At 55.3% G+C, this 20713-nt stretch overlaps 1 protein-coding gene across 3 annotated transcripts; it reads left to right on the top strand.

Moving 5' to 3' along the window:
• The first annotated feature begins 247 nt into the window (after positions 1-247).
• On the top strand, positions 248-20695 carry ARHGAP1 (Rho GTPase activating protein 1). 3 transcript variants are annotated; one of them, XM_032414042.1, is made up of 13 exons: positions 248-369; positions 3942-4123; positions 4327-4422; positions 10320-10407; positions 13774-13905; positions 14271-14357; positions 14555-14653; positions 15013-15120; positions 15216-15292; positions 15536-15613; positions 16088-16216; positions 16399-16502; positions 16634-20695. In XM_032414042.1, the coding sequence occupies exons 2-13, from the start codon at positions 3991-3993 to the stop codon at positions 16820-16822; spliced, it is 1320 nt and encodes a 439-aa protein (XP_032269933.1). In that variant the 5' UTR covers positions 248-369; positions 3942-3990; the 3' UTR covers positions 16823-20695. The 3 variants fall into 3 exon arrangements, with proteins under 3 accessions (XP_032269933.1, XP_032269934.1, XP_032269932.1); XM_032414043.1 differs by lacking the exon at positions 248-369 and adding an exon at positions 702-788; XM_032414041.1 differs by lacking the exon at positions 248-369 and adding an exon at positions 816-3609.
• Positions 20696-20713: the final 18 nt, after the last annotated feature.

The following is a 20713-nucleotide window of genomic DNA, read 5'->3' as shown; positions in this document are numbered from 1 at the left end:
ACCGACGAGGCAAAACTCCGTCCGAGAACAATAAGAACCATAGGATTCCAGAGGACCACCAGGGATTCCAGCATCAGAGAAGGCGGAACTAATTGTTCCAACCACCTCCTTTTGGGAGGGACGGGTCGGACACTTACGCTGTCCTCCCACCCCCGCCCCCCCCGGCACTTGCGCCGGCACGTGCAGGAAGTGGGCGGGGATCCTGGAAAGCCATATTTGGACCGGGCAGCGAACGGGAAGTGGGTTGGAGGTGTGGCGGAAGTGGTTGGGGAGAGAGGAGCGCGGGAGGGGGCGGTTCCCGTTCTACCGTGGAGCCGGATGTTTGCCGAGCTTTGACAGGCGTGGCAGAGGGAGCAGTGCCCGACCACGGTGAGCTGCAGGGCGCGGGGTCTTCCTGGGTGGGGGGTGGGGAGGTGGGAAGGAAGGGACTAGACAGGTCACCGGAAGGGACAGGGTCCGGAGGGGGATGATCCGAGCGGATCCGAGGGGGGGAGCAGGAGTGGGATGGGGCCTAGGAGCCTGACTTTCCCACGGCAGGGATTCAGCCCCACTCCCGGGTCTGCAGTGACGAGACTTCATCTCCTTCGCTGCTTTTCTCCTGCTCTCCCCAGGGAAGAGTCCAGGTCAGATCGCAGTCATCGAGCAAGCCCATGGGAAGGGGAAGTCTCTGATCCGATCTGGCGAAGCTCTAAGAACAAGAAATTTGGGGGAAGTATTCCAGCCTGCCACTAACTAGGCCACGCTTTCATCTCTATTTCTTAATCCCTGAAATGGGATAATTACACCCGGTACGGGTTTTGCAAACTGTGAAGCTCTGGACAAATGCACTTGTAGTTGAAAGCCTTGCTATTGTATCGTGGGATTTGCATTTTCGCAATGCTGGGGCCCCAACTAGGAGGGTGATCCCAGTGCCAGAGAATACTATTTCAAATTGTTATCTCAGCTCTTCGTGAAAATTAGGGGAGAGGCTTTACTTTGTCTTTTTATGAACGCTCTCTGAACCTTCAGAATCACATGAATGACAGTCATTTAGAGAAATGTTGAGGGATTGACCTGCATCAGAAGACCACCTTATAAAGACATAGATTAAAATCTTGACTCTGCTGTATGACCTACCTAAACAATTTGCTTATTTTTTCTGGTCCTCACTTTCCTCAAACAGTAAAATGGGCTTAGTAGTATAAACCTCACTGGTGCTGTTGTGAAGTTAAAAAGTAATTTGTCTACTTTATGGTGCTCTATAGGCCCTCAACAAATACTGGTTGCCTTCTCCATTTAGGAGATGACCTCATTCATTCAGTCATTCAACAAATGACAGCATCTAGGTGCTGAATAGGTCAGGGATTCTTAAATGGATTCTCAGACGGCCTGTGAACCCCTTAAAATTGCAAAGAAGATTTCATGCATGTGCTGATTTTTCTTAGGGAAAAAAACCACAGATTTCATCAGAATTTCGGAGAAGTCCAGAGGTTAAAACCTCTGTCTAAAATGATTCTCAAAGATTTTTGTATAAGTAGGTGTTTTACCTACGGAGAGGGGAAATACTAATCTCAGGGTAAGGAATATTTTGCACAGGGTGGAACAGGGCTTGTAGGTGACTCGAGTCTTGGGCCGCCAGGATACTTCATTTCCACCACTTTATATTAGAATTTCCCTGAGCCGGCTTCCCTCACCTTCCCACTGAGCGGGAGCTAAACTTCAGGGCTCACAGAGGGAAGCAGCTGTGGGTTGGAGGCCAGTCTGGCTGGGAGGCAGAAACAACTGTGATTAGTTTTGCTGGAAAAGGCGGTTATGGAATGGGGGAGGGGTCAGTTCTGGAAGAACAGACAAAATTGAGGAGTTACTGGAAAAGAGGTGGAGTTCAAGTTCAGCTCCCCTTTAGAGAGTGTCCGTCTCCTTCCCTCACACATACTTCAGCTCGCAGCTGTCCCTTCTAATCCTGTTGTTCGCTTTAGTGCAAGTATTTTAGAATACTGGAGACTTATGTTTCTGTAAGGGAGGAGCCTGTGCTTCTGTAGATAAGGAAATTTAAGTCTAGTTAAGGAAAAGACTTGCCCAGCATCCTTGCAACTCATTGGCTCAAGCAGGACTATAATCTACTTCTCCATATACCTCACCCCATGCCTTGTTCATTGCGTCAGGCACCCACTGTTTGCAGAAAGACTTCTGGCATAGCTGTGGGCAGGGCTAACGGGCACCAAGTGCCTGGGCAGTGACAGAAGAGAAGGCATGGAGAGAAGGCTCAGGCCTAACAGGGGTTATTGTGAGCTGAACTCTGTGTCTGTTACCCAGTGGAGTCCCCTTTTGGGGAATACAGCCATGCAGCTGAATGGGGGAAGGAGCCTGTGGGTAAAGCAAGAGTGGATTCCTCAAGACTTAGGGTTGCCTGCATTAGAGGCTTGAAGGGGAATGGGTGAGGTGGGGCGGGGGACACAGCAGCACTCGCTGGGAGAAGTGCGTTTCCAAATAAAAGAGGGTCATCTTTCTCTGTGCTCGTGGAAGGGACTTATATTTTGGTAGTATCCAGCAGGAGTGAATAAGGGTAGCAGATAAGAGGCCGGAGGAAAGGAAGAGAAAGGTTTTTTGGTTTTTGGTTTTTGTTTTACGGCCGTTTGGCTCTTCGGCTGCTTGGCTTTGGCTCAGGAGCTTGGAATGGCTTTTGCCACTGAATCAGCATGGTTGCTCCGGTAACAGGGTGGTTGTTGCTAGGCACAGGGGGCCGGCTTACCATCCAGAGTCCTCAGCTGTGAGGTGATGGGTGCTGAAGGTTGTCCTGTTGCCTTTGAGCCCAGAGGTGCTCGGCGTCTGGAACCTAGCTGGCAGCTGTCCCCGCTTCTCCCACCCTGTGCCTGGTCTTGTCCGCACTCTTTATCTGTCCTGCCCATTCTCTGACCATATATGTCATTTTTGGGCTCCAGGAATGTAGTGGCTTAGAGCAGCCTCTTCTCTGGGGCTGGACTGAGTGGATTGAATCCCCTCCCTGACCCACATGGTGAGTCTGGGATGGCAGGGGCATTGGCTCCCAGTTAGGTCCGAGGGCAGAAGCTGCTGCCCTCAGGCTTCACGCAGCCACATCCTTTACCAGCCCCAGACCTGGACAAACCTAGCTTCCGAGTCGACTCCTCTCCCTCTCCGTCTGCTGTAGCTGCGGGTCTGGTTTTCACCTCCTGTCACTCAGCGCTCTGGATGCCGTGGGCTTCCCCCTTTCCCATCTGTGCTCTCCAATCCTTGGGGCAGTCTCTTGACCTTTCCCACCTTGAAACTACATCTGGAGCTCTCTGCGGATTAGAGTGGGCTTGGGAGCCCCCAGGAAGCTGCAGATTGTCTGCTGTGACTGGCAGGCAGATTCCATCCCTTACTTCCTGTTCCTGTCCTGGGGCAAACCCAGCTGGGCACCTTGACCGTGGCCTTTTTTCTGTGACCCTGGGGTCTCTGGCCACCTCCTCTTCCCCGGGCCAAAAGTGAGAGGTGGAGTAGCCAGGGCCACAATTAACCTTTTTCACGAATGGGGTTTGGAACATCTCTGTACACCTTAGATGCTTGCAGCACCCCTCCTCTGTAACTGTTGGTGACTGGGAAGCTTCTTTGCTCCATGACCCCTGAGGAGAGGTACGTGGACTTTTCTCCCCTCTGCAGCTGGGACTGCATGACTGTACCAGATGGGCGATGGGTAGCACAGGGCCCGGCACGGCTCGTCCCTAGCCAGCTGGAGGACCTGAGGGCAGGCACCGAGCTGCGCCATCCTCTGCCCCAGCTGCCTTTTCTGGCAACACGCCTAAACTGTGGAGAACCCAGGGCGACATGGAACTCTTGGCAAGGATGCGAAGTGTTGAGGAACAGGAACAGGAGAGGTTGGGGGAGGAACGAGTGAGAGCAGGAGGGTTTGCTGTATCAGTTACAAGGGAAACGAGGGTGTCCCTGACTTGCCACCCCCACCCCAGGTTTCTCTTCAGGTTCTGTGGAGTGAAGCTGTGGGGGACAGGCCTGGTCATGGACCCGCTTTCAGAGTTGCAGGATGACCTGACCTTGGATGACACCAGCCAGGCCCTGAACCAGCTGAAGCTAGCCTCCATTGATGAGAAGAACTGGCCGTCGGACGAAATGCCTGACTTTCCCAAGTCAGGTGGGTGCTTCCGGATCTCAGGCGGCCCTACGGTGCCTTAGAAGGGGAGTCTCCCTTCCTGTTGAAGGGGGGCAAGCAGACCAGCCCCAGGGTGGGGCTGGGGGCACACGTCCTACGGAGGGGGGGAGGATCAAAGAACACGAGTCTCAGGGAGAACACTGCCAGCCCCCCAGGTTATCCCCTGACTTTGCGGTGTTCCTCAGATGACTCCAAAAGCAGCTCCCCGGAACCTGTTACTCACCTGAAGTGGGATGACCCTTACTACGACATTGCCCGGCACCAGATTGTGGAGGTGGCAGGTGAGCATTGCACCTTTTGCCTCCTGGTCTGCCCTCCTGGCTTGAGGAAGCCCGCCCCTCGGGCCACAGGGGAAGGGACTGGGGGAGGGGCGGGGACCTGCCCCGTGGTCTCACCCCTGACCCTGGGGCTCCTGAGCCACACGTACCGTTTTTTAAAATCACAGACTTGATTGTGATGGCCACCTGGTCTCTCCACCGGCAACCACATCCTGACCTCTGACCCCATTGTCTCTGTTGGCTGATGGTGGGTGGGAGGCAGTGTGGCTTAGTGCCTTTGAAGTCAGAGAGCGGTTTGATTTCCAGCTCTGCTCTCTGAACTCCTTTCTTCCTCACAGGGTCGCTGAGAGGATTAGAGTAGCGAGTGTCTGTCAGGGCCTAGCCGGGAGCCAGGACATAGTTGGCCCCAAGTAAGTGGCCACTAACCTCCCTTCCCTTTGCCCTGATGTCAGCTTTTCCACCCCATCAGTTACTGGGGACCAGGGAGGTGCCCGTTCCTTTTGGGGGAACCCTACCTCCAGGGAAATCTGGAATGGCAGAGCCTCCTTCCAGAAGTTAGGGGCCCCATGACCCCCTGGAGCATCAGGTTTCTGGCAGATGTGCTACCGTGCTGAGTGTGGGTATGGAGCCCCCCCTTGGGTCTTGGCCTCAGTAAGCTCCCACTTTCTTGTTCATAACACAGGACCCGGAGCAGGGGAGGTAGCAAGGATGTTGGTGACCGATTTCTGCCCTTAGGGTCCTACTACTACCAGAAGAGGAAATCAGAGTGGTAGGATTGTCTTTTCCCTGATGGTTGTCTGTCCTCACTGGTGGAGGACAGGTAACTGTAAGCCAGGATGACAGCAAGGCCCTGCTCTGAGGCATTGGGGTGAGCGAAGGAGGCCGGGCAGCGCATGGCCCTGGAGCGCAGCGTGCTGGCTAAGGGGACTCTGCAGGCATCTGGCTATAGGGAAGCCACAGGGAGCTCTATCTCTTCTGAATGCTGGGCTCAGAGAGGGAGGGGGCAGTTGAAAGATTTGCCCCTAATGTCAGAGGCGTTTCCAGGGCATTTGTCTTCCTGGTGCCTCTCCTGGTCTGAGTCGGAGGCCTTGGCTGTGGCTTCTTTCACCCCTACAGAAGCAAGGTTGAGAGTTCTTTCCTGGCCCGGTCCTCACCTGGGCACAGGAGAGTCACCAAAGGTTCCGAACTTTCTTTCCTCACTTCCAGAAATGGACCTGATTGGGGCATGGGGGTGGGTATCTGATGTGATGTAACATAGTCTCTATCCTCCTGGCCGGTGTGGCCAAGACACAAGGCAGAGCAGGGGGGGCCCACCCCCACCCCCACCCCGGCACTGGGTGACCCCTTTCCCCACTGCAAGCAGAGCTGCAACATGTTTCTGTTTCCCCAGGGTGTGATGAGCCTGAGGGGGCCCAGCCAGGTAGGTGTGTTCCTGGCTCTCTGTGCTTGGCCTCTGGGCTGTGGATCAAGAGGGGCTCTTGGTGGAGGCCAGGTGGGGCCAGCTTAATTGCAGCCCCACTCCAGGGAGCTGGGAGCTGGTGGTACCTGGGAGGCGGAACTAGCAAAGGGTTTACAGGAGGTTTGACAGGGTGGTGCCATGTGGGGACACATCCAGAGCCCAAAGGGAAAGGGGCTCCTGGGGACGGAGGGCCCATGGCGGGGGGTGCAGGGGGGCTGGCCTTAGTGCTGGCTCAGGGCCTCGCTGGTGGGGGTGTCCCCATGGCTGTGCCTCTCTGGCTGCTCCGAAGAGCGTGGATTGGCACCACCAGAGCCGGAGTTGTTTGACGAGACCATGGTGACGTCCTTCCTGGGAGGCCGGTTTCCTGGCAATTAGAAACTGGAGAAAGAGCCCATGTTGGAATGGAGGATGGGGGGGGGGGGTGTCCCCAACTCCTCTGCAGCCTCTGTTCTCCGTGCTGGTGGTAGCTGTCATGCTCCACATTCAAACTTGACTCAGTCCGAGTGGGTTCTTTCCAGTGGCACGCTGGCAAACATTTAACAGTTCGCTCTCTGGAAAGGGAGCGGAAAAAAAGGCTGTTATTTATTTGTAGCATTTGTAATTTCTACCACAGCAGATTTCAAGCACCAACATGATGTCAACTGGCTGCAGTATTCCTGACCACTTAACAATTTAACAAATGTGTGAGCCGGCCCCAGCCCAGTGCCCCAGCCCCCACCTCCCATCCCCTGGGCCTGCTCTGCAGGTTGTGGGTGGGTGGTGGCTGGTCTGGTGGTTCCCAGAATGCCTGCTGGAGGACTGCAGTGTTGCTGATTAACACCCAGGCCACCCTGGGAGCGTTCCTGATTGGTATCCGGGGAATGCAGAGGCTCCCTTCCCAGGCAGCTTGCTCTTTTCCTGGTGCTTTCCACAAATGCTGTGTCTTCTCATTGAGCCCTTGCCCCCAGTGCCCTGGAGACACCAGTGCACCCAGCTCCTCTCCCTTTAGTCTCCAGGGCAGAAGTCTGTTCTCTTCTGAGGTCAGGAGGGAAGTTCCCAGCCTTTTCACACTTGCTTCTTGTAGCGGCAGTTACTTTGTCTGCTGGCAGATGCCAAGCCACCCAAGAATTTGAGCAACGGGACTCCACTCCAAGGAGGGGAGGACAGGGGCTAGGCCCTGGGGTCACCCGCATCTCGTTCCTTGCTTGTCTGAGAGTCTTGCCATCCAGCCCCTCACCGATCTGCCTTTTGCCCCCATCCCTGTTCGACGTAATCCAACAGGTATTTTTAAGCCCCGTAGTCAGCATGGAGGATTCAGTGAGGAAAAACACGCATTACTTCCATCAGGGAGCAGACAGTCCAGTGAAGGGGTTCTTAGAACTGGTCCGAGTCCTTTTTGAGAATATGAGCGATGTGGACCTCTTCTAGGGTATATGTGCATGTGTTTGTAGTATTTTTCATTTATCATCATGGCCTTGGTGGAGCCCTGGTTGAGAACGCAATTTCCCATTTACGAGGTGTTGAGGCCAGCTGAGAGATGGAGCCACGGGCCCCTCACCTCAATTGCTTGCTTAACCAGTTACTAGCTTTTTAAATTCCAGAGCCCTGTGAGCTCAGACTTCCGTCCTGCCTAAGCCCTCAAACCTGTCAGCCAATGAGGGCTGCCTCCATGTTGGGGGGAGGATGAAAAGGATCTTTTGGAATGCCCCATGCTCCTCCCTGCATTTTCCCCTACATTCCGGGTCTTTCCTCTGCTTAGAGGGGAGTAGGCAGATGTCCCTCTCCTCACAGGCTCATGGCAGAAGGCCCAGAGGTTTCCAGATTGTACATGAGGCTGGCTTGGCCAGACTGACCCTTTGTCCCTACTCTACCAGTCTGCTCCTTCTTCTGTCAGAGCCTATGGGAAGAGATCAGAACAGGCCTGAGAGCCACCCCCACTGGGCTGGAGGGAACCCAGCACCTCAGGATCTAGGTGAGGGTGTGACAGAAAGCAGGTAGCATCTGCTCCTTCAAAACAGACCTGCTGCTGGATGAAACTGCACCTTCTCAGGCGAGCTTGCAGAGGGTTCTCTGCTCATAAGTCTGGAGAGCCTCTGTCCCAGGCTTTGGGAAACTGTCTAAAGCAGTCTCGTAACCTAGATATCATTGTGAGCAAACTCCAAAATAGAACCAGGCATACCATATAATGCCGACGATGACTTCGTGCAGGCTTCCAACGTTTCTTGAATACCTGCCACATGCTGGGTTCTGGACCAGCACTAGAGTTTCAAAGATGGATGAGACACAATTCCTGCTCATAAACCAGTAGAGGGGACAGGCACATAAACAATTCTACAGAAGAATCAAAGTGTCATGGCAGAGATGGGTGATGGTTCAAACTGGGAGCCCTGAAAAGGGACAGCCAACCTATCTGGGGGAAGGGGGGGAGGACACAGGCTTCTGGGAGGAGATCATGCCTGGAACGAGTCTTAAGGATTCCAAGGAGTTAGCCTGGAGGAGGGTTGTGGAATTGTCTTGAGAAGTTCTGTCTTGCAAGAGAAACAGCAGAGGCCCAAAGCTGCCTGGTATGGACTAGGTTGCAAGCACATCTGTGTTGCAAGTGTGCATGGTGTGAGACTGGAGAGTCCTGTGAGTCAGTCCAAAGAACATCTACAGGTTGGGGGGCCCAGATCGTTTATCTGGGCTGGAGTTTGGGAGGAAAGGAGGATTCAAGGCAGGAGAGTTGGGGGCATGTAGGTGTTCATAATTCTCCAAGGCTAGAAGTTGGGGCAGTTTAGGATGGAACTAGGCTCAGGGGGTGTTTTGGGTGGAAATGGGATGGTTGGAGGGGCTGATCTAGAGGTTGGACATGATAGACTGCTGGCAATGAGGTGCTGAATCAGGCCAAAGCACCGAGTCATGCAGGCAGCAGTGCCTGGAGCCATGCTGCCCACATTCCAGAAGCCTCCTTCAGCCCCTCTGATGAGTCTTGCCTCAGCCCTGCAGAAAAGGGTCAGAGCCTTGGCAACCACTTTGGAAAAGTACTGACTCCTGGGTTAGGTCTCTGACCAAGAAGAAGCATCAAGATCATGTTTACTAAATATGGAGAAGGACACTCAGCAAGGCATGGGGGGGGGGCGGGGGGGGCCTTAATCCTAGAGGTAGGTGGTGGACAGACTCCATGCATTTCATGGGTTGTACTGGTATTTTCATTTGCCTCTGAAGCAATGGGAATTAGGCAAGTGTGGTTTGGTGTCTCTGGAGAGGTGTGAAGGTAAAGATGTAGGGAGGGTTCCTGGGACATGGGGGAGTGGGGACCAGGCCTTGTCCTCATCGAGCTTTGTTTGATGTCCCTGATCTGTCCTGACCCTGGAAGAACATCTCACCTTGGAGGGCAGGAGCTCCCCGGCTTCTTGACAAAGCCAGATGATCAGACCATCAAATAGTGACCAGTTTTGGACGAACACCCCTGAGCGGTTACAGCCAAATGAGCATTTTTCCCAAAGCATTACAAACTCCTCTGAACTCCCATGTTCTTTAGAATATCCTTCATGAGAAAGGATATGATTTTTAGAAATGTCCAGAAGTCAATCAGAGCCAAGTGTGGTTAATAATCCTACTAATACAATCAGAAAGTGCTGCTAGTGGTCAAAAAAGAGAGCTGACCATTAAGTAATCGCTCCCGTGTTCTCTTTGGCCTTGGACTTGCCCAGAAGGCCGCATCAGGACGTTTTCCAAATACACGCTGCTCAGAGGGGGTGCTTCTGGAATAAGCCTGGGCTTTTAAGATGACTGTTCGACAAGGTAACAATTGCTTTGGTGGATGTGACTTCCAGTTTTTTTAGTTAGCCATTTAAAAATGTGCAATCGGTGCTATTTCAGACATTCACAGTGGGGTGCAGCCGTCTCTGTTTAGTCGCACCATTTCATCCATACCCACGCCAGATCCCATAAATAGCCAATCCGTAATCTCCCCTCTTCCAGCAACTGACAACCACTAATGTGCTGTCTCTGTGGATTTACCTATTCTAGATAACTCCTATAAACGGAGTCATACAATAGGTAACCTTTGGGGTCTGGCTCCTTTCACTTAGCACCATGTTCTCAAGGTCCATTCACAATGTAGCATGGACCAGTACTTCATTCCTTTTTATGGCCAACCTGTATCCCACTGCATGGATATACCACATTTTCTTTATCCATTCATGCATTGATGGGCATGTGGGTGTTTCTGCCAGGTGTGACTTTTTACAAAGTCACCTTATTGTTTAGACCCCAGCTCAGTAGCCCCGAGAGCAACCTGTCCCTCTTTCTTCAGCCACATATGCTTGAGTGCAGACAGCTGCCCAGAGGTGGCTCCACTTCGGCCACTCTGGCCCCTGTTCTACGTGGCACGGGTCTCCAGGCCTGGCACCCTTCAGTTCCTCGCCCCGCTTCTCTCCGTTGATCTTCCACTCACCGCTCCATCTTTCTCCACACCTAGGAGATGACAAGTATGGGCGGAAGATCATTGTGTTTAGTGCCTGCCGAATGCCCCCGAGCCACCAGCTGGACCACAGCAAACTCCTGGGGTGAGTATCCATGGGGAAGGTGGTGGGACCGGTGCCCAGACCCCCCAAACCCCCCTTCGCCTGATGCATTCTCCTTCCTGTCACTTCCAGTCCAGAGGTATCAAGCCGCCCCCCTCCAAGCCTCCCCTCTACTCCAGAGGGAGCTATTCTTTACATTTGGGGGATAGCACCAGGCTAAGAGTTGGACCTGGTTTCTAGTCCAGGAAACTGCAACCTTGGCAGGTGTCTTCATCTCTTTAAGCCAGTTTTCCTTCACCGAGGGCATCAAAATGCAGCCCTCCTTCCTCGTAGAGTGGAGATACTGCACGCGAACACGCTTGGAAAAGTAAAATACCGTCCCCCGGTGCGGACTGATGGTTATGAGCAGCACTTCTGCTGTGCTTGCAGTTCATCATTTACATGAATGATTAGTGTTATTTGGTGCCAGTGGCCTCTGTACCTGTCTGGGTTCTGTTAGCAAATACACGGAATAGCTCTGGTTGGTCTGGAAGTCTGATGCCAGTTGGAAAGCTGATTGCAAGCAGGAGTTTGACAGACCTGTTCTTTTTTTTTTTTAAGATTTTATTTATGGGGCACCTGGGTGGTTCAGTCTGTTAAGTGTCTGCCTTTGGGGGCGCCTGGGTGGCTCAGTCGGTTAAGCGTCTGCCTTCAGCTCAGCTCATGATCCCAAGGTCCTGGGATCAAGCCCCAAGTTGGGCTCCCTGCTCAGCGGGGAGCCTGCTTCTCCCTCTCCCTCTGCTGCTCCCCCTGCTTGTGCTCTCTTTCTGTCAAATAAATAAATAAAATCTTAAAAAAAAATAAAGATTTTATTTATTTATCTATTTCAGAGAGACAGAGAAAGGGCAGGGGGAGGAGCAGAAGGAGAGGGATAAGCACACTCTGTGCTAAGCGCAGAGCCCAGCATGGGGCTCGATCTCACAACCCTGAGATCATGACCTGAACTGAAACCAAGAGTCGGACGCTTAACCGACTACACCACCCAGGCGCCCCTGACAGACCCTGTTCTGATAAGCAGTTGTTATTGAGCCACCAGCGGGCCCCCGGCATGCGCTGGACCTCCGTGAAGGTAGAGAGCCCTAACGGACTTATCCTGAGGCACCTTAGTGCGTGTCCAGTTAGCCCCTTGCACTTCTTTCCTGATCTCTTTAAAGCACTCCCTGAAACTGAAAGCATCTGCACTGCTCATACCAGCTCTTTGGGATCCTGAATGGTTGTGTGTGTGTGTGTGTGTGTGTGTTAGGGGGAGGGGAGGGGAGGGGAGGGGTCAGGGATAAGCCCGTGGTGCGGCTGCAGAAGGGAAAGGGCCTGAGTGCAGAGTCCGCAGTCCTGGTGGGAGTCCAGCCCTGTGGGAGTTTTCTCGCAGGCTTTCGGAGCCCTGCTCCTGTCACCCCTCAGACGGGCAGACAGAGCCTTGTTGAGGCCCATCCCATGGCCCAGCCAGGAACAGGCCAGGGAGCTCAGCCTGAGGGTAGCTGAGTCACACACCCTACCCTTTGGTTTCACCAGCAACTGAGTTGGCAGGTGACAGACTCCTGGCCAGAGAATAGTCTGAGTGGGAGGAAGTCAGAGGAAGAAGCTGGGAAAGCACCCAGTTTTCAGGAGAGAGCTTGCTGAGTGAGTCCGCACCACTCGGGGGGCTTCCTCTGACTTCTGGAAGCCCCCCGACATCCATCCTGTCCGTCCTCCATCCCTTCCTGGAGGGGTCTCCCTGCCCCCACGCAGCCTGTGGGGCAGCGCTTTCCACTCAGATCAGTCCCATTGTCGCAGCCTTGGCCTTTCCCGCTGTCCAGCCACATCTAGGGGGTTGAAAGAGAACGTGCCTGAAGCTTGGATTCAGAAGACCAGTTCAACTTCACTGTGCCTCTTACTAGCTGTGTGGTTGGGGGCAGGTCTCTTCTGAACCCTATAAAAATAAGAATTGTGCCCACCTCACGGGGTTGTCATGGGCATTAGGTAAGATAATATACATGAAATGCCCTCATATACATTTGTAAAGTATTACAGATTTCAAGGTTTTAGAAAAATGTAACTATAAAGAAAAAATATAGGCAATGATTAACAAAATCTCCCATGAACCTACCACCCAGAGAAAAAAACTGCTGTTAATATTTTCGTGTATTCACCTTTTTCTATAACTCATACAGATCTTTGTGTAGTCACTTTTGTATTTTACATAACGTTATCTTCTGAACACTAAACATGCTTCAAAGACATCTTTTAAAAACATGTTATTGGCATACATGTGTACGGAAAAGTAAATTGTCATACTACTTGATGAATTTTCAGAAACTGAATACACCCATCCACACCCACAGGCCTCCCTTTGTTCTTCTAGCTGCTTCCCCAAAGGGTAACCACTCTCCTGACACCTAACTTCACAGATTGCTTCTGTCTGCAGAAACATCCTGTGAGGTATTCTATTTATAGATGGCCTGTAATTTATTTAACCAGTTCCCTGTTTTTGGACAGTTAGCTTGCTGCTCAAAAAAATTTTTTTCCATTGTAAAACAGGCTGCATTGAACAACCTTCGACAAAAATGCTTCTGTTCATTTCTGATTGTTTCTTTAGGATAACTTCCTGGATATGTTTTTACAGGGTCAAAGAGTATGAACATTTTTTAGCTTCTGATAAACATCACTTTATGGCCCTCCAAAACGCCATAACATCCAGCAGAGGGGGAGGTGTATTATCACTACAACTTTTGCTATTTTATAGTTGCAAAATGCATCTTTTCAAGTGACAGCTCTTTGCAAGCTGTGAAGTGTACAAGGGCTAAATTACCGTATAGCAGTAAGGGCTGGAATCACAGTAATAATCCAGCATTTGACACTTCACATGCCTGCCTGTGTGGTCAGCAGAGTGAACTTGGGAGTTAGTTCATCTCCAGGCTCCAGCACAAGCTGTGTGACTCTGGATAAGCACTTAACCTCTCCGAGCCTCATTGCCCTCCCGTGTAAGGAGAAGATAATCTCAGCCCCAACTGCTACGAGGAAGGCATGAGATGATGTACGCAGAGTGCTTGGCAGACACTAAAAGCTAAATATTGTTGAATGGTGACTGTCATCATCATGATCGACTCTGGGCAGTCCTGCGGGGAGTGTTACTCCCATTTTTCCTGCAGGTATGCCAGAGGGCCCCAGTTCCAGTCCTGGTCTCCTGGGTTCTGGCCAGGACTGCTGTTCTCCTTCTTCTTCCTCCGCCCAGCCCAGCCGCGACCCTGAACCTCCTCCACACCGTGCAGCGGGTGATTGTGCAGCCAGATCGGGCAGTACACGGAGGCGGAGGATAGAAGCAGGGGACCCCTGGGGCGCCGGGTCGTGTCTCGGGGGGCCCCTCCTGAACGGAGTGGGGCTTTGCTCTTGTAGGTACCTGAAGCACACGCTGGACCAGTACGTGGAGAGCGACTACACGCTGCTCTACCTGCACCACGGCCTGACCAGCGACAACAAGCCCTCCCTCAGCTGGCTCCGGGATGCCTACCGCGAGTTTGACCGCAAGTGGGTTGGGGCCCGGGGGCAGGGGGCTGCGGAGCCAGCAGCTCTGCTAGCTTCCAGGCTGCCCTCTGCTTGCTCAGGGGCTTACTCTGTGCCGGGGGGAGGCAGGCGCCCCCGCCTGGGTGAAAGCAAAGATCCTGAAGTTGGAACACCCTGGGCTTAAATCCCAGTCTCGTACTTCCTCGCTCTGTGACCTTTCATGGTACTTAACCTCTCTGAGTCTGTTTCCTGATCTGTAAAATGGGACCACCACGGCACTTACCTCTCAGGCTTTCCCTGAGGACACAAATCAGAAAATGTACCCGGAGAACCTAGTTCTGTGCCTCTCCCAGCACACCCGCTGCTGAGTTCCTGTCGTCTCTCTGCAGGTACAAGAAGAATATTAAGGCCCTGTACATCGTGCACCCCACCATGTTCATCAAGACCCTGCTCATCCTCTTTAAGCCCATCATTAGGTGAGCGGGGCTGATGGGGGAGGACAGTGGCTTCCCCATGCTTCCTGTTGAACTCTGAACCAGATACTTGAGGAGGCCAAGCACCCTGGAGACAGGCCATTGTGGGGCTCAGCCATTGTCTGATCTTGGGGGGCTGCTGAGGGGATGGTGGAGGCCTGCCGAAATATGCCTACCCGTGCCCTTTATTCTGCTGGCAGCTTCAAATTTGGGCAGAAGATCTTCTATGTGAACTACCTGAGCGAGCTGAGTGAGCACGTGAAGCTGGAGCAACTGGGGATCCCTCGCCAAGTGCTCAAGTGAGGCGGGGGCAGGGGCTGTGTGTGCCCGCCGGGCTAGGTGTACGTGTGTGTCATGCTTGCGGGGGGGTGGGGGGAGAACATGCCAGCCAAGGGGAGACGGAGCCTCGAGAAGCCCTGGGTGAGCAGAGGAAGTGAAGGTAGTGATGAAGAGCCTGCGCACGGGGTCGGAGAGCGTGGGTTCGGATCCTGCTTCTGTCGCTTAAAGGGCTCCTCAGCCCTGACTTGGTCATGGGCAGAGCAGGGTTGCTAGGAGGGCCGAACGAAGTGACTCTGTGCAGGAGCACAGTGAGGGCCTGACAAACAAGGTGACCACAAAGTCAGGTCGGCAGCCTGACCCTCCCATCTGCCTCCCCAAGGTATGACGACTTCCTCAAATCCACACAGAAGAGCCCTGCCACGGCCCCCAAGCCCATGCCACCACGGCCCCCTCTGCCCAACCAGCAGTTCGGGGTCTCGCTGCAGCAGTGAGTATGGGAGAGGTGGGCAGGTCTGGCACGTGGGGGCCGCAGAGAGTGGCAGACCCCGCTCAGACCCTGCTCACTGCCCCTGTTCCCAACAGCCTCCAGGAGAAGAACCCAGAGCAGGAGCCCATTCCGCTTGTGCTCCGGGAGACTGTTGCCTACCTGCAGGCCCATGGTGAGTGCCAAGGCCGCTCACTGGCCACAGGGCCTCCAGGACCTGCCCCTTCCCCTTCAGCCCCGACCCCAGGCCCCTCCTCAGCCTCGTCTCCCAGCTCCCCTCGGGAAGCTGCCAGGCAGGGCTGAGAGGCCCCACATGCACCAGCGCCCGCACCGACCCTGCCTGGAGCCCTGAGACAGCGGGTCCAGGCGTCCACACCCTGCCCCAGAGCCGAGACTCACCGGCCCCGCTGTTTCCCAGCTCTCACCACTGAGGGGATTTTCCGAAGGTCAGCCAACACCCAAGTCGTCCGGGAAGTACAGCAGAAGTACAACATGGGTGAGTGGTCTGGGGGTGTGCCCAGGCCCGCAGGGCCAGTACAGATCCTGTGGAGGGGTGGGGGAAGGATGGGGCAGCAGTGTGACTGTGAGGGGGCTGCTTTGCCATCTGCTCCCCCGTAAACAAGGGCCCCACGTTCCGTTCCTGTCAGGTTCTGTGGCATCTGGGCTGATTGCATGGGTCCTGCTCCTGCCTGGCTGTCCCAGGCCTGCTGCCTCAGCGCTCAGGCTTCCGGGTCCCGGGTTTCAGGTTCATTCAGAGACGGGGAATCACCGTAGTATGTGCTGGGAGGCCCCATCCTACCCGGTCCCCTCGTCACAGAGCAAGAGGGGAAGGCCTGTGCAAGAGGAAGCTCCACGGGAGGACGGGGCTGGTGCAGTGGCTGCGGGCAGTGGGGTCTGCTTGGCCTCCAGGCCTCTAGGTGGGCTGCCGGCCTCCAGGCTAGGCCCAGCTCCTCTCCACCCCCTCCCCCAGGGCTGCCGGTGGACTTCGACCAGTACAATGATTTGCACCTGCCGGCTGTCATCCTCAAGACCTTCCTCCGGGAGCTTCCTGAGCCCCTGCTCACCTTTGACCTCTACCCCCACGTTGTGGGCTTCCTCAGTGAGTGCCCCTGTCTTCCCTCCCCGGCTCTGTGTTTTTTTTCTGCTGGGTTGGAGCCAGGGCTGGACTCAGAGCAGGCAGGTTTGGCCTGTCCTCCAAGGACAGTCTGGGTGGGGTCTCCCCTCTGGCCTCGTGTCGGCCCAGCGCCGGGCCGCTGTGACCTGGGCCCTGGTTCCTTGCAGACATTGACGAGAGCCAGAGAGTGGAAGCGACGCTGCAGGTGCTCCGGACACTGCCCGAGGAGAGCTACCAGGTGCTTCGTTTCCTCATTGCCTTCCTGGTGCAGGTGAGCCCGGGGCCTCAGCCTCTGCTGGTCACCTGGAGGAGGGCGGGGGGAGGGGCCGCCACCCTGCCGCTCCCGGGTATGGGAAGCAGGGTCTGTGGCTTCCTGCTGTAGCCCCCTGATTCCCTCCACAGATTTCTGCCCACAGTGACCAGAACAAGATGACCAACACTAACCTGGCTGTTGTCTTCGGCCCTAACCTTCTGTGGGCCAAGGATGCTGCCATCACTCTCAAGGCCATTAATCCCATCAACACGTTCACCAAGTTCCTTCTGGATCACCAAGGGGAGTTGTTCCCCAGCCCTGACTCCAGGGGGCTCTGAGCCCTGCCCTGCTGCCCCTTCTCGGAGAGCCCCAACTGGGACTCTTCCTCCCGGCTTCAGCCTTATCGGAGCTTGGGGCTCCTGCCCAGCAAGGGGCCATGAGGCCATGTGGGCTGGAAGCTGGGGCCAGCCAGCCGGGCAGCTCTTGCTCCCCTTCTGTCCAGCCCGCCTCGCCAGCCCTGGAGGCCTCGCTGTAACCACGAGACGTTTTTCTTCGCCTTATACTTCTCACTGCCTCCTTGGATCCCTGGCTCCTTGCCAGGCTCTGCAGAGCTGGCCTTGGCTCTTCCAGCGGGGAAAAAGACTGGCCCCAGCAGCTGCTTCCCCACTTTCTCCTGCCTCTCTTTTCCTGGCAACTGCAGATGCCTCTGTCATGCCAGCTGGGCTGGTAGCTGGGGCTGGTCCCCTTGCTGGCTGCTGGGGAGTAAGCAGCTGAGCTGGGCTGGCTTGGGCCCACCCTACCAACGCAGCTCCCTGCCTCGGTGAAGGCCTGTGCGCAAAGCATCTGCTCCTGTCCTCCCCTCTGAAGGTTCAGCCTTGGGTGTTGACACAGCTAAGGACGGGCAAGGCCAGAGGCTGCTTCCTACTTCTGCCTCCTTCTCTTGCACACATCCTGGGTCAGCCCTTCTCAAGTGATACTGCCCCCAGGATGTTCCTGCCCCCTGGTTCTGCCAGGACTGGCAGCTTGGATGATAGGGCTGAGTCCCAGCATCCATCTGAAACAGACACCCCATTCCTACCCAGAAGCCCCCTGTGTCTGGTCGGGCCAGTGACAAGCAGTCTCAGCCCCCCATGCCTTGCCTCCCCTCCCTTCCCACTCCCGCAGATCCTCAGCCTAAGCTCTTGTGGGCGGGTCTGTGGTGAGGTCACATGGGTCCCTGCTCCGGCCAGAAGCGACTCAGTGCCTCAGGATCTGTGGCTTCTTCCTCCAGCTAGTGACTCCTGGAGGGGCTGAGCGGAACCTTGCTAATTAAGTCAACCCCTGCCGGGGGAGTTCTAGCAACGTCCCCCAGGGCCCTGTCATCTTTAAGAAACCCTGGACCCCGATCATTGGTACTTCTCATTCCAACTGTGTTCCTTAGAATTATACGCCTTCTTGGTGAACCCCGGGGACCCCACTTCCTGCAGTCGTCCCCTGGCAGCAGAGGGAAGTACCTGCACAGTGGCCCTGCCCCCCTAGCCTTGGCCAGAGCCTGTACTGTGGGGGCCCTCATTGACCAGCCCAGCCCCATCTGCGCGGTGGGTGTGGCCTGGGTCCTGACCTCACTGGGCTCTCTCCCGAGGGTGCTAGCATGTCAGGACTCCCGGGGGGCCTGGAGTGGCTGCTGGTTCCTTGTCAGTCCCTGCGTCTCTGGCCCGAGCCGGGCTTCTGCTTTCTGCCCTCCTTTGTGTATCAGGTGTTACGCACAGCCCCATTTACCGGGGAGCCTCATAGATCTCTTAGGTCTTTCTCCTGTCCCCTGTCCCACTGGTCTGTCCCCGGGGGGAGAGGGAGAGTACTGTGAATCAAGTGTTCACATTCACACTTAATGACTTCCTGGGCACCAATCATGTATTTCACCTTTGCACTTTTTGTATTTCAATAAAAAAGGAGATGGAAAACTGCCCCCCCCCCCCCCCCCCCCGCTGGGTGTCAGGAAGCACACCTGGAGGCTCAGAATAGGCTGGGAAGTGTGTGGTTGTGGAAGATGAGCAGGTGGGGCCTCAGGAAGTCCCCCTCCCCAGTCCATCTGACCTCGTCCTTCCTTGTCTCGTTCCCTTGGGAGTGGGTGTGAAGCCGGCTTTCTGACGTCCTCCAGGCTTGGACGTGTGAACAGGGACCCCATGTTGTACGTGTGCAGCATCCCAATGGGCCGCCAAGGGCGGTACCCCCATGACCACAGCCTCTTCTGGCCCTGAACAGAAGGGACTGTGGCGAGAGCAACATGGGCTTGAGTCCTGGTGCCATCACCCTCCACCAGCTCCGCTTGATAACAGCCGTATCATCAGCCCACCTGGGACGGTCTCTTCATTTCTGAGGCTCTGAAGTGACACACACAGGACGTAACAGTGCAAGTGCCCAGTGGTGACCAGAATGACCACTGTTGCAGAGGAATGAGGAGATGGTCCCAACCTCATGTAGCACCTACGATTGGAAGCCTCGTGTGACTGTTAGCTTCTTTCTCCCCACCCTCCCCTCAGCCTGAGCGCCTTGGCCATTTCCACCTGCCACCCGGTCCCACCGAGGCTAGGAGAGAGCCAGTTTTCGTCTCTTGACTAGGTTTTGCTGCGCTTTAAAGATTAAGATGGCAAAATTTAAGTTATGTGTATTTTACCACAATTTAAAGATAATGGTTTGTCACTGGGAGGGCAGGCCAGAATCTCTTGGCACAGCGGTCAACGTCAAGTTGCACCTGTCTGCGGCCTGCCTGTTGATGAGGCAGGTGATGGTGGCCGGTTCTCTTTCCCCTCCTTGCTTGCTCCGGCCGGCGGAGCGGGGCCAGAGCTGCAGGATCGAGCAGCGGTGTGAAGCTGGTGGTGACACACAGGCCCTGAGCTGCAGGGAGCCAGCCCTCACCCCGCTGGCCCCGGCAGCAGGCCCCGGCAGCCTCTCACCGGCTCTGCTCTAAACTGGGTGACTGCTTACAACAGAGGAGCGGTATCCCAGGGCAACTCTGAGAGGGGAGCAGACCAGGAGAGCTGTTTACTCGGGTTGGACTCCTGGCAGGACCTCTGCGGAGTGACTCAAAAGCCAGTTTACCCCTGCCTTGGCAACAGCAGGTCTCGGGGGGCCAAGTGTCGGGAGACGCTTTAAAGGGGCAGGACACCATCATGAGACACGGGGCAAGTGAACACTGTTTTGAGGGGGGATCCCAACTGAAGGTGGAGACACAAGGGACAGTCTCTTCACCACTTCTGACTCAGGGCTGGGTGACTGTCCCAGCTGGCTGCATGGTCAGTTATCACGGCCAATGTCAGGTGCAGTTAACCAACAAGCTAGGGCTCCCAGGGCCCACAGCAGCAGTGAGCAGCCTCCTTTTCAGCCCTAGCTTTGGGCTGAATTTAGAACTTTCTCACCGTTTTCTGCCCTGGCTTCAGCCTGAAGTGGGGGCAGGGAGGCAACCCACACTACAGTTGCCCCCGTCGGTCAGGCAGTTAGTCCCTTGCCTCTAGAACCATCTCTGCCTCTGGGACACCGGCCCCGCCTCCCACTCCCACGGCCCAGTTAGGCACAAGTTAGGAGGCAGAAGCTAGCTTTACCAGGGCTGACAGGCCTGCCACAGAAGCCCCCGGGGGGGCCAGGCAGGTATAATCCCCGCGGGCTCTTCTGCTCGTCATCGTGACTCCTCAGGGAGCACCCCGGCGCCCGGCTCAAGCTGTCTGGCAGATGGGGCAGCTAAACGCACTCGATGGGCCCTTGACTTCCTGATACCTCACTCAGCCCCTTCCCCTCTGGTTTGCTCAGCCACATCGCCTCCCCCTAGATTAGCAAACAGATACCAGCAGCCGAGGGAGGCCCCCTTTCCTCGCTCCTGCTGGAAGCGTGGCAGAGGCCTGGCAGCTGTTTCTCCCTCGAGCCAAAGGCTCCTGCCTCCAGGCCGAGTCGGGGGGCGGGGGGGTGGCGATGCTGCACAAGCAGCTGATGACGATGCTGGCCTTCATCTAAGCGGGTTTCTGCTTTGCGTGTCGGCTTCACACATGGTATCTCACTGACCCGTCACATACAAGCCCCCAAAATGGGAATGGTAGAGCCAAGAAAACGAGGCGCTAAGTTGCCTGATCAACCCAAGGTGGCACCGCGGCCAGGTGGCCGAGCCCCAAGACGCAAACCAGCCTGCCTGACTCCGAAGCCATTCTGCACTTCGCATCCACTGCTCTTCCTCCCACGGAGGGGCCGTCGGTTAGCGGGGC

The sequence above is a fragment of the Phoca vitulina genome, unplaced genomic scaffold (genome assembly GCF_004348235.1).
Source record: "Phoca vitulina isolate PV1807 unplaced genomic scaffold, GSC_HSeal_1.0 scaffold16, whole genome shotgun sequence".
Classification (NCBI taxonomy): Eukaryota; Metazoa; Chordata; class Mammalia; order Carnivora; family Phocidae; genus Phoca; species Phoca vitulina.
This window is presented reverse-complemented; position numbering and strand designations above follow the sequence as displayed.

What these genes read in the sequence shown, in the direction of transcription:
- ARHGAP1 (XM_032414041.1), top strand. An exon ending in GCCTGACTTTCCCAAGTCAG is followed by an intron (nt 4,124 to 4,326) that starts GTGGGTGCTTCC and finishes GGTGTTCCTCAG; the next exon opens with ATGACTCCAAAAGCAGCTCC. An exon ending in TACCGCGAGTTTGACCGCAA is followed by an intron (nt 13,906 to 14,270) that starts GTGGGTTGGGGC and finishes GTCTCTCTGCAG; the next exon opens with GTACAAGAAGAATATTAAGG.